Source organism: Plectropomus leopardus, chromosome 19 (assembly GCF_026936395.1).
Source record: "Plectropomus leopardus strain MGB_pleo_1.0 chromosome 19, ASM2693639v1, whole genome shotgun sequence".
Classification (NCBI taxonomy): domain Eukaryota; kingdom Metazoa; phylum Chordata; class Actinopteri; order Perciformes; family Serranidae; genus Plectropomus; species Plectropomus leopardus.
In genome coordinates, this window is record NC_142194.1 from 5969806 (window position 1) to 5983178 (window position 13373).

General features: G+C 39.4%; 1 protein-coding gene across 1 annotated transcript in view; it reads right to left on the reverse strand.

Moving 5' to 3' along the window:
* sema4gb (sema domain, immunoglobulin domain (Ig), transmembrane domain (TM) and short cytoplasmic domain, (semaphorin) 4Gb) overlaps positions 1-13373 on the reverse strand; it is a 52934-nt gene that overhangs the window by 12369 nt on the left and 27192 nt on the right. The window contains exons 7-13 of the mRNA XM_042507565.2: positions 12662-12775; positions 12108-12262; positions 7506-7681; positions 2765-2903; positions 1868-2090; positions 1573-1688; positions 744-898 (exon numbers count right to left, since the gene is read on the reverse strand). Coding sequence (XP_042363499.2) covers positions 744-898; positions 1573-1688; positions 1868-2090; positions 2765-2903; positions 7506-7681; positions 12108-12262; positions 12662-12775 — 1078 coding nt within the window. The remainder of the gene's footprint in view (positions 1-743; positions 899-1572; positions 1689-1867; positions 2091-2764; positions 2904-7505; positions 7682-12107; positions 12263-12661; positions 12776-13373) is intronic.

Below are 13373 nucleotides of genomic sequence, written 5' to 3' on the forward strand. Positions count from 1 at the left end.
CTGAATCAAAGTGCTAGGTTTTCGTATCCAAGTGTTTTTCGGGCTAATCATTGTAGCTCCTGCTGAGCTGAACTGAACTTGATGGGAGAAATCCAGGTCGACTCTATTGTCTCAGACCTGCTTTCATCCAAATTCTGTTGGAAGGGAAAATAAGCTGTATAAATAATTAATTAGACTCCGGTATCGCTGTCGGGCCCAGAGGAAAAAAATAAAGGTCACGTAATGCAAAAATGTACACAGTGTCAAAATTATTAATATCATTAGGGGCTTATAATGTGTTTATCACGCTACCAGTTCTCTGAACAGTTTATTTGACTGTTAAATTAATGATATGGAAGACTTGAAGTTTATTTACTCTTAGCAACATTTGAGGCTTAAATCTAAGTTAAGGTATACAAGATCACTGTATTTTTTAACTGAATTCATTTTGAATTCAAGTGTTGACAGTTTCTGTGGCTGTCATCCAAAATGCATACAGCAACAGATGGAGAGGAACTGAATGCAGAATAAACAAGTGGAGCTGGAGAGGAGGTTTAGGGAGAAGCAGGCTCAAGGATGTACGATGAAGCAATTCAAATTCATCTGTCTCAGCAAGATCTTTTTCTGCCAAATCTGTTTTTTATGTAAACACGACATGATTGTTGTGTCTGCTTTCTTCCTAAAAACACTGACAGTCACTTGGTGTGTTTGCTTCCTTGCTGGAAATGTGCATTTTGTTAGTACACAGGTGTGTGTTTCCTCACCTCTGTGCACGTGAAGATATTGCCACACATGTCCTCCCGTCCCAGCCACAGAACGGATCTCTGGCGAATACGCAGTCGTAACAGGAAGTGTACCTTTGACAGGCGGACATCGGTACCTGCACCACTCCAGAGTGGGAGCCGACATAGATACTCCGCTGCAAAACAAAAAAAATTAATCATTTTTCTATTTTTATAATTTTGACTTTTAAAGCCTAAAATTAACACAAGCACTATAATGAACTGTGATATAAGAAGCACATTTATTGATTAATAAATTTAATTTTCTGGAGTCAAACTCCCCAAAAAATCATTATCAGGATGTGATTGACTTGTTCCGATAACATTTGGAAAGTTTAGAAGAGCTGGTGATCAAATCATTTTATCTCCATTCAAATTAATCTCTAGGGCACCTGCTCTATGGGTATTATGTGGTATATGTGGCAGGTAAACTTTTTTTGGCTTCATGCACCACTGAGCAACTCTCATTAGAAGAATTTGGGCTCCTTCTCCAATGCTGTATCACGTTCTTTTTATACATCCATGTCTGCTAACTGCAACCATTTTTGCTCAGTCACCTCTATATTTGCTTGGGACGCCTGAGAAAACAGCTGTGTGTATTCCTGTCTATGGGTGTCAAATATTGCAAAGTAAAAATTTATTTGTGTATCCACCCCATGATGCTGATCTACTCTAAATTTAACAAATTGGCCCAAGCTACATCAACCAAACAAATCCATGCACAAACAGACAAATGCACATAACAAGACAAATGCATGATTTCCTTAGCAGCAACAATATGACATATAACTCTCCATGCATGAATACACACCAGAGCAGAGGATAGGACCATGCTCTCTATGGGCTGAGGTTTATCAAACAGCTGCAACTCTTCAATGATGTGCATTTCTCCATCGATATCTACGGCTCTGTGCAGCCAGCCATCATCTGGGAAAAAAGATATAAACAAGACACTTCAGAGGCAATACAGAAAATTACATATATTTTCTTTATCTTCAACACAAACACAACAATCAGTCTGTCTGCCTCAAAATATTCTGTGAACTCCCTAACCTGTCTGTCGCACTCAGCACCAAGCCCATTCATTTCTGTGTCATAAAACTCACCGGTTCCCAGAAACAGAACAGTGTAAATGTTCCCGTCCAGCGCCGGCTCCCTGTGCACGACGATCTTGACATAGTTGACACTCCTCTTGAACATGAGTGGGCGCACCCCTATTGGGTGCACCTGGCTGGCCATTAGAGGGTGTCTCCTGACAAAAGTGAGGACATTGTCAGGGAGGTCTCGAGACGAGTTGATGCCCTGGGACCTGTGAACATCTGTTATACACTGTGGAGAGATCAGAGATACAGAAATGTTCACAGAGGAAAGAGCAGGACAATAAATACTCTTATGGTGGAGGAAAAGTGATTTTAAAGGAGCACTACACCCACCAAATGATCATCTGTTTATCAATTACTTGTGAATTCATGAAAACTGTTTTTCTTGCATGCACCTGGTAAAAAAAAGACTCCAAAAATCAAAAAATTCTTGATGAATTGAAGTAAAAGGGGTCTGCATTCAACAACAGCAAACCTATATCAAAACAACTTCCCAAACAGACAACCCTTTCCAACGGGGAACTGACCAAGAAATGAAACCTTTCTATGCTCTCTTCAAAGCAATTGGCAGACAGTAATTTTACCTTGCAAAACACGGGAGCTGCTGATCAACCACTGCCTGAATCGGTTAATTTGTTTTTGTTATTGTGTGAATTTGGTGAATCTGAACTAAACACCAAAGTCCCACAATATCATCTGCAAACAAACTGAACGAGTCAGCCATGGACCAGCAGATCCTGTGTTCAGAAAGGTAAAACAGGTTTTTTTCAAACCCTGTAACGAAGCCCTGTAACAAAGGAAGTAAAAAAGTTTCCTTCTCAAATTTAATGTAACACGGGGTGAGTAACTGATACCCAAATGGTCATTCTGGGGTGAAATACTCCTTTAATAGATTAAACTTACAGATCCAGGTCTCGGCTCTGGAACTTTCCCCGTGTACTCCCTCCACTTTGAGTCCTGCACCTCCATGAACGGCCCCTCAAACGCCTTCTGAACATCTGAGAAGGCGTACTGGCAGATAGCAGATGCTTTGATATTCTTCCTGAAAGACAATCACCAACCCCCGTCCCCGAAAGACACATCCAGAGGACGCAGTCAGGATTAATGATTCAATGTTGGATAAACACGGAGAGGTTTTATCTGGGGAGCAACTGCCGCCCAGATCGAATTTCAAAGGCATCACAGATCATAAGGTGAAAAGGTTACTCAGCTTCTCTATTCTGTAAAAACTGGGGGTTTTAAGGTGGTAAAATTTTGCTTTCTACGCTCACATTTTCCTCTTATCAATTTGTCCTGAACAGACACGTGGGAGTGGCATCACTGACAGATGTGTAATTTTCCCTCTTCATCTCCAGTAGCTGCTCCCATCATCCACTCCAGAAGGAAGTATTTGTTTTGCAGACTTTTCGACACTCACAGGGCTGAAATATCCACTCCCTGTGAGTCACGAATAAAGCAGCCCCATTTGTGGTTTTGGTGAAAGAAAAGGTTTTAACCAACAACATAACGACAGCATTGAAAACCAGGTGACCCTTATTCTTAAACCCCACGGGTGAGATTAGTAATGGGGGGAAAATGTGTGCGTCACATTCTTGAGTCCATTGTGTGCCCACCTCAGCCTTCAAAAGCATTCAAGTGAGAAAAATGAGATTGAAGTGAAACCCGAATCTGTCTTCAACACTGGTGAGTAGTTTAGCTCAGGGGCTTACTCACCTTCTGCACAATTGAGTCTAACACGGAGTGACGACTACGACTGCACAGGTGTGTGTTTTTAAAGAACAGCAGCTTGAAAGACAAGAAAGAAACAGACAGAAAAAAGAAAGGAGGGTAGAAAGAAGACAGAAAAAAAGCCCTTTTAACACAAAGATTGCACTATAGGGCCGCTATGAAGTGCCTTCTTTATGCCACCTTTGCATTTTTACAAAGAATCAAACAATAGTGTCATCATGTCGATCCAGTGTGTGACAAGGCGGCTGACCTTGTCCTCTGCTTGGAGTGTAAGGAGCTCCCAAATCTCGTCATTTTCCCAATTTGCAGACATTTATGACCAGCTCTTTTCCTTTGACTTTAAAGCTAACGGCAACTAGCTGCTTTGTAAATCTCCTGTAGTGGGTTGCATATATAACATGCAGTCAAAATGTCACGCCCACCCTCTCCTGAAAGCTATCCTATTTACACAGACCTCGATTCGGTGCTGTTACTTCCCTTGTTGCCACTTTAAAGGCGAGACAACTCCTTCCCCAATTAGCCATCGTACCTTTTATACAAAATGGCAAGGCAGCATAACAAAGTGGAAAGATGTACAAAGACGGAAAGAAAAAGAAAAGAAAGAATATCGAACTGTTACACAGCCTCAGCGTTATGTATATAAGGTATGCTTGCTGAATGGGGTGACAGAGTTGTCTCGCCTTTAAGCCGTAACGAGAGGACGTAACAGCGCTGAAAAAAGGTCTGTACAGAGTGGTGAGTTAACGCGGAAGTCTGTTAGCCTTTTAGTACTTTCGGTTACCTCGTCTTAAAGTCCACAGGTTTTTTTTAATGGGTTTTTAGTAAAATGTCTTAAATAAGGTCTCTGGTTAACACAGGCTAAAGATATTGAGACGTTTTGTTCTGCAACATAAAATATGTCCGTATAAACCAGATTTTTGAACTTTTAAAGTTTTACTCGTCTCGGTTGCTAACAAGTGGCTAAATGGGACTGCAGTGTTTGTTGGTGACGTTAGACGGCATCACACCGGACACAGAAACTCTTTAAAACCACTTGTCCACCTTTACAGCTTTACAGAGTCGCACTCGAACTTGTAGATTTATCTGTTTCCATATTTTTTGATTATGTTTTCACACATTTTTACAGTGTTTTTAGTTGTGACATTTAAGTCGTGCACCCGCATGTAGTTCGTGTATAGCCTAACAATAGCTTTTTGCTTCTGGTGATTTCATTTACGGTTCAAAACAAACAAAAGTGGTGTTCATTTATGAAGATTATCATGCTGAACATTCCTGGTTGGCCTACAAAAATACGCCATCCCTTCACCACTCTATAAACAGGACAGCTGGTAGGATGGGACAGTTATGACATATTGACAAAGTGATAAGTGAGTGACCCACCAACCGCAAGAGATTTACAAAGCAGCTACAAATAGTTAGCTGACGCAAAGAAGAAGAACAGCTGCCGTAAATGTCCGCAAAGTGGGATAACTGTGAATTCGGGAGCTACTTACCCTCCGAGCAGAAGACAAAATCAGCTGCCATTCAACAGAGATGGTAAATTATTGTTTTCACCATGCTCTGTTGTTGTTGCTATTGTTTAGAAAGCGCTGCTGATGCGTATGATATATGTCACACTTGACAGGCTCACGCTGTTGTGTAAAGCCTGTCACACCTCTTTTGGCTCTGTGATGCGGGCGTGGTGTCTACTGGAGCTGCATGATGCCAACATTGTTTGTTTCTGTGTAAAAATGCAACGGAGGAAGAAAGAAGTGACTTAAAATAAATAAAGAAAGAAAGAAGTATCTAACTGAGTAACTAAAAGGTGCTGCAGTAAATAGTCAGACTGAGAGTTTGAGCTTGAATATCCACAACAGGAAGTGTAGCAGTATAAAAAAATAAAAATCCAGAGAGAAATAGAGAGTGTTGCTGAACCAATGCAATGCTATCCTCTCCATCACTATCTAAACACCCTTGGGACAGTTTTATGCAGCATGACTCTGCATATCAGCATAAACACACACTCACACCGCTGCCAGACACTCCACCGGCAGACATCGTCCTCTGACACCGTCACATCAGCTCCGCCTGCACCTCTGTTTTTGTTTTAAAGGGTAACTTCAGTGTTTTGCAACTGAGACCCTATTTTAACCATATTTTGCGTCTAAGGGAACAAACTAAACTAAATGTGCATTTTTATATTAGGCAAAAAAAGCACATGGTTAGATTAAGAAACAAAACATCATTGTTTGGCTGTACATTCATACAGGAAGTGAACACTGGCCCCCCTGGTGAAAGTCCCGTGTTTGTTGGACCCATCAGCTCCACCCTACATAGACTTTCCATCACCATCTTACTTTGTATATCATTTTATTATTTTTAACATATTTATTTAGTATTTTTTATTTTATGCTGTTATCTTTTCATTAACCTTTTATTTGCATTTTATTATTTTACTTATGTATCTATTATTATTACTATTATTTGATTTAATTAATTTATTAATTTACTGTTATTTTTATTTTTCTATCCGTAGGTTTTATCCTGCCTCCGGTGTTTCCTGACTTGTGGTAGCGTTTCCTTAGTTCCTGGTTTTAATGAGCACTCTTATTTTAGTGTTTAATTAATTACAAAGTCTTGTTTTTATTATTGTGCTTGTGTGTGTGTAAATTATGTGCTGGTGTAACCAACTGAGCCACCAGTCTGAAAAGTTCATTTGAAGCCCTGACCTGCTTCTAAATTTGCATAAAATACTCTGAATGTCATGTAATTGATTGATTTATTAAGTTACGTTGTTGCCCAGTTGTTTTTCAAAATGACGCTGCCCGGCGGCATATCATACTGCCACCAAAGGATGGCTTTGTCGTATGCCTCTGACGTGAAAAACACTGACTGTATTTGACAACTTTGGAATGAGAGTGGGTTGGAAGTGAATCTGGCCAGTCTTAAAAGAAAATCTAAACAAGTGTGCACCTGAGTTTTGACTGTCAAACTTCACCAACTGGCTATGGTAAGAAAGAAAAATATAAAAATGTGAGCATGCAGATTGAAGCCTTTCTGTTCCTTTTAAGGAAAGCAAACTGCCGTGTCTGTGTTAGACTATGGAGATTATCTGTATCACATGCTGCACATTGCACTTTACAATGTAAAACATGCTTTTGTTTTTTGCCATTTTATTAGCTACGATAGGTTCAGTGTGAAAGAGGGAGAGAGAGAGAGGACGACATGCAGCAAAGGGCCACAAGTTGGAATCGAACCCTGCGGCTGCTGCAGCAAGGACACAGCTTTTGTACATGAGGTTCCCGCACTACAAGGTGAGTTAGTGAGCGCCCACATTTTTCCTTGCATTTAAGTACAAGAGATAACTGTCATATTCATTATTGTCATGTATAGGAGAAGTTAATTGGTAGAGAAGAGAATTTCACAGTTGTTTTTTATTTCTAACAGTCTTTTCTCCTCAAATTCTCTCATTATTTTACAAGTTTTAATCTTTACTTGCAGTCTGCTGGACCAGAAATCAACATTGGTTAACTCCTATGTGTATATGTACCACATATATGTAATTGTATACAAAGGATTTAAAAGCTTTTTTTATGTAGTGATTGAGTAATACTTTCAATTTTGTATCATATTAACAGGTTTATGAAAGTTTTTGATGCAAAATGTGCCTGAAATCTATTAAAACATGTCTGTATACCTTACTGCTGCTGCCTTAATCTCCATGAGATTACTCCACACAACCTTATTTAATATTCTAATGGAGATCCCAGAGTCTCCAAAGATACCAAATTTACCACGCTGACTTTGGGTATTACGTGTATAAAATGACGTCGATATTAATATCAGACTGTTTGTAATATGATGATTTTTCCACCCTTAAATCTACATAAAGGGGGGGAAGCCATAATAACAGCAAAAATCTGATGATGTCTCTTACCATTCCAGGCCAAAGACGCCGTAGAAAATGCTGCTTTGAGCGTCTCGACCCTGCAGGATGAACACACTGCGCAGGATATTGAGGTGAAGCTCATATTCGGGGACTGAACACACCATTCTGGCTTTAAGGAAGGAGGTCCACTTCCTCTGCAGGGTCCTCTGGCCTCCCCAGTCATTCTGCAAACACAGAAGACAATGCATGGATGGACAGATTATTAAAATAGTCACCTGAGTTTATAGATTCTGGCATATGCACCTTTAAATGAAACAAATCCATCCACTCTTTATACATCAACAGCCACTAATCTCTAATTTTCATAACACTGAAACAAAAATTTAACCATCTACAACAGAGACATAAAACTAATTATAATGTACATATAACTATACGGATATAAAGAGGGGAAAAGGAAGTGAGAAGAGACTCATGAAACTGGAGCTGAGTTTTAGTGCCTACTTTAGCACATTTGCTCTAATTGCATTTTGGTAGCACTGGGAGGCGTAGCTGCAAGACATCTCTCCCTAAAAGAGTAATTTAGCACACCTCATTTAGGAGAGAGAGAGAAAAAGAAGAGACACAGACTCCTTTTCTCTTTGTTTGTTGGAATTAGAGAGCTTCATCTTTCTTCGTTTATGTCTCTCCCAGGCGCCTGTCGTTCATCAACACGCTCTGTGCACCTCGACCTCCCACGCAAAAAGGCAAAGTAACTTAAATTGACATAATGCATAAGTATGGAAAACAGAAATGCTTGCATTAAGAACTTTTATCAATAAAATCAATTCAGTTTATAGTGGAAGTGGAAGATGAAGAGCGAAAGGGTTGCAGACAAATGCATCCACTCTCAGGGCTCATTTTTCTCACAGAACAAAAACTCCAGAGAATTAATGTTGTTTTAAGTGGAGACCACTGAGAAAATAACAGGTCTTATTGAGATGGATGCATAGATTTTATAAAATAATGGACATAACCACTGTGACCTTACCCAAACACTATTGTTTTGAAGCCTCGAGTTTGGCATTTTGGTGACCATGTTTGGACGAGAGAGTAGAGATGTGCTGCATTCATGTGATGTCGGAAGGTCGTAGTTTCCGAGTTGGGAAGTGATTCTTCGGACTTTGTGCTTATGTGCTTTGAGGTGGTAAAGTTGGAAAAACATGGAAGCTAAAAAGACATTGGCTAAATTTTAATTCTACGAGCGTTTAAACAAGAGGTTGATGGCTATATCCAGTTTATTTATACTTTTTTTATTATTTAATTTTTCATATATTTTATATATTATATTTTTAAGAATTTTTATATTAAATTCATATTAGTCATATTTCTACAAGAAAGGGGATATTATATTACAGAAATGAATACTGAAGTTATTAAGTAATTCATTTGTAATTTTATTGTAATAAAATGAAATAAAATTATTTCTTTATTTCTGTAATATTACAACTTAATTCTCATAAAATTAATTTTTTTTTCTCATAATATTACGACTTTTTTCTCAAAGTCTCTTTTTTTCCCCTCAATGTGGCCCTAAAGCTCCATCGTATTTTTTGCACCAGGTTGTAAACATGTTTATTTTCTGCTGTAAAGACTTGTACATGGGGGCCTATGGAGATTTTGACTCTCCCTTAGAGCTAGCCTCAAGTGGCCATTAGAAGAACTGCAGTTTTTAGCAATTTCACATTGGCGTCATTATTCAGCCCTAGAAATTGCGGCTTGGATGGATTATGTAAAAAGAGCTAAAGGGATGCACTTATAGATTACAATTTATGTCAGTCAAATAACAGTCTAGGTCATTGGGCTGCCATGACTTAAATCCACGAAAATGAGAGTCAAGAATCCGAGCATGGCCCTGTAAAGATACGCCTGTGGGAAAATTAACCCAAGACGTCATGATGAGAGCAGATTGAGCCAGTCAGTGTCTTAAGAGGAAGCATAGGAGAAATTGTGCAGCCTCTCTTTTTTAGCTGGAGGTATATGGAGCTCCGAAATGGACGATTTTAGATAATGTCAAAATGGCACTGAATTATGCCCTTTAAGTTCCTGAAAAGACCCTGTTTTCATGTAATTTACACACCTCTCTGTGAAAATAGGTCATGACTGCAGAAGTATATGCAGTCTGGCTGCGAAGTGACAAGCAGAAGAGAACAACTAGTTAGGCAGCTCAAAAATGGCAAGTCTTCAGTGGATTCAGGCCAGAGGCTACTGCCAGGGCCTTCTCTATCTGCAGATCTGCCTCCAACCAGTGCAGAGTCTGGCTGCCACGGGGCTGAGCTGGGGACCAGCTCGACATCTGCATGTGCTGCTGTGGCCTAGTTCAGACTGAGTTATTACACTCTCGACTGCTCTGACAACTCCACGGCAGCGCTGATGAAAAGAAAGGAGCTGAGGAGTTCAGACCTTATTTCCAGAAATTACTTATTTTGGATGCAGAGAGAGAATCATGAGGAAATGAACTATTAAGAGTATATGGGATTAAAAAAGTTTTGGAAGCACAGAGACAATTTCACTGCGTGTATGTGAGCAGGTGAAGTAACGTGCACGGATAGACATCTCATGCAAAACATATTTACATAAACACATATAATTTAAATAAGTGCAGTGCAGTTCCTCTAATGGCCACTTGATGGCTGGCTCCGAAAGGCGAGTCAGTCCCCATGGACATCAGTGTTAGGTTTTTCTAACTTTACAGCACAAATAAACATGTTTACAGCCCGGATTAAAAATGTTTTTGGTCTCTTAAGCTAATTTCAACATCCATATATTATAGCTGGCATGTCTGCCATGTTCATAGCTTTCTCTTGGATGCATGCTGCTTACAAACACTGCAAAATAAGAAAAAGGTCTTTTAGATTAGTCTCTTCATTGTTTTCATCCATCCATTGTTTTCAGGCATCCATTTGGGTTGTTTTTTTTAAATCTAGTGAATATTTTTAATAAAGAAAGAACATTTAGCTTTCTCTCCGTCAAGTTTAATTTGCATTCTTGCAGTTTGAATAGATTGGTTTGGACAAAATAATAGATGTTAGTGGGTTTACTCAATGTGTATCTTTAACATTCATTTCTTTTCTTCTCATTCATTAATGCAAATCCTTTTCTCATAAAAGGGTTAGAGGTTTGAACTTATTTCCAGACATTGTTTAACTGTCTCAGAGTCTTGCAACACTTTTTGATCCCTTTAAAAAAGTGATTTCAGCACAACAGGACGCTGTGATGGTAATGACACTATCATGCATGGCTAAAAGAAACGACAGGGAGGACAAAAGAGACGAGTTGCAGGGCATGCTGTCTAGATCAGAGATGCTGATCGCAAGTGAAATGAGGTGAGAGGAGAAAAAAGAGGAGGAGGGCAATGAAGAGAGGGAGAGGGTTTGCCATTGGAGGTGGAGGTTGGTGGACTTGTGGTTTGCCTGGCAACAGTGGCACAGAGAGAAACTGCCGTCAGTGAAGAAACCAAGATTAGAGACAACTGCTGGTTCATTCAGCACTAAAATAACCATACGAGGAGAATGACAGCTGAGAGAGGAGAACTGAGGACAGAAAGTCTCCATAAATCCATTTACTTCACTCTGTGTCAGTGACGTAAAGCATTAAATAATCCCACTTTTGAACCCTTTCTTCCATGACCTTGCAGAAAATCTGTAATGTCAGTTTTGTCCTTTTTTATGCCTCTGAGATAGCTATAGCCATGGGCAAAGGCCATATGTTTTTGGGTTGTCCATGCATCCATACACCTGTCTATTCTTCTGTCATATACTCTTAAATGCATTATCCCAAGAATGAGGGATAAGGGGCTTGAGGGAATTTCTTCAAATTTGGCACAAACGTCCACTTCACTAAACGATGAAATGATTAGATTTCGGTGGTCATAGGCCAAAGGTGAAGGTCACTGTGACCTCATCTACCTCATTTTTGTAAATGGTGATATCCCAGTAACAACTTGAGGGAATTTCTTTAAATTTGACACAAACAGCCACTTGGTCCCAAATATGAAGTGATTAGATTTTGGGGTCAAATTCATTGTGCCCTTGCGTTTGTCTCATTCTTGTGAACACAATATCTTAAAAAAGCCTAAAAATGTCCTAAAATTTGGCACAAATGTCCAGTTGGAGTAAATGATGAACTAATTGTCATGTCTGTTTAATTTTCGTGAAGGGTATTTTTTGTTCAAATTTTGGTGCAAATGTTTACTTGGACTTCAGGTATGACCTCACAAGATATGTTTTTGGCCATAACTCAAGACTTCATATGCTTCTTATGACAAAATTGTATACAAAATTTCAAATAGGTTAAATGAATGATGTGATGACATTTTATATCCAAAAAGTCAAAATAACATGTGATATCACAATGTTCTTCAAAAACCCTTTTCCAGCCATTTCTCAATATCTGAGACATTTCCCACCTTGAAACTGTGCTGATTGTATAAATATTCTGCGTGTGAAGTATCCATGTTTTTCACAAACATGGATGTAAACTGTAACTGCAACTTGAGCGGTGCACAGAGGCATACAGCCTCGAGGCAGTGTTTCTCATTTTTAAAGAAACCCAGTGAAACAGTTAATAAGATTATGATTAATAGTATGTGGGTTCGTTTCTGTCTCTGACCTTGCAGACTCGAGCAACCCTGGACACCTTGGTCTGGCTCGGGTAGGCGATCTGCTCCTGGCTTCTCTCCGTGAAGAAGAAGTAAATCTTGTCGTCGTCACCGATAGAGCTGTTGATGCTCTCCTTCAGCAGCACGGAGCCCACAAAATCTGCCTCTGTACACACACACACACACACACACACACAAATAACACACACTCAGATCCACATGTCCAAACACAGACCTATTAGCAGTCTAGGAAGTGTCTCCTTGGAAACCAAAGATGGAGCTTTTAAGTATGATTGAATTGCCACAACTAAGCCAGTTAGAGCTGCAGTGCGGAGCAATTTTTTGATGTGATTTTCAATCTCTGAGTCAATCAGTTTTTGCAGTAGCAGCAAAACATCCCATGAGCTACAAATGTGCAAAATGGAAATGAAGTTTGGTCCATTAAGTAGTTTACTGTAAGTGGAAATACATAAAGAAGTGTCTTTTGTTATTTTTGCACAACTTATTCATCACTAGATGTAATTGTGGAGAATTTCTGACTTGTGTTGTCATGTGATGTATTTACCCAGAAGCCACCGGGTCGGGGCCTCCTCTGTCCTGAGCGTGGGGAAGGGGAAGTTTCTGCGCACGTCTGGAGAGCTGCGAAACTCATACTGAGAAGCCGTAAACATCTCGCCATCTGATTAACAGATAGATGAATAAACAGAAAGAAATTTGGAGTTAAATCAGATATAAATGAAAGCCGCTTGTGTACTACAGAGTAATTAGGCAAACTGACCTCTAACACAAGGTGGTTTTGATATTTGTAAATGGTAATTAGATACAGATCCAAGCATGTTAAAACTGAACCAAGAGAATGTTTGAATTCCTCTCCTGAGTCTTCTTTTGAATTATACTGCATTATAAAAGGTGGGTCAGATTTATAAAAGTCTGTCTTAATACAACACTCACATGCCAGCATTAAGCAGAAACTATAATGAGTCCTCAGCAGTCTCTTTTTGACAAATCTTCCCCATGGCAGTCATTTGTCGATTAATTGTTGATGTGCTGTCCCAGTAATAAAAATAATTAACTGCATCTAAACAGCACGCTTCAAAACAAAATCATAAAGTGCCTCACAGGGGACAAAAAAACCCCACTACAATTAAGTAAAATCAGAGGATAAAATCGCATAAAAAGCATGAACATAGATGAGATAACAGGACCCCAGAAAAGCAGTTCAACCTTGTGGCCAATTTTTCCCAGTGGCCACTTGCAACACTGCAACAAAAAAATTT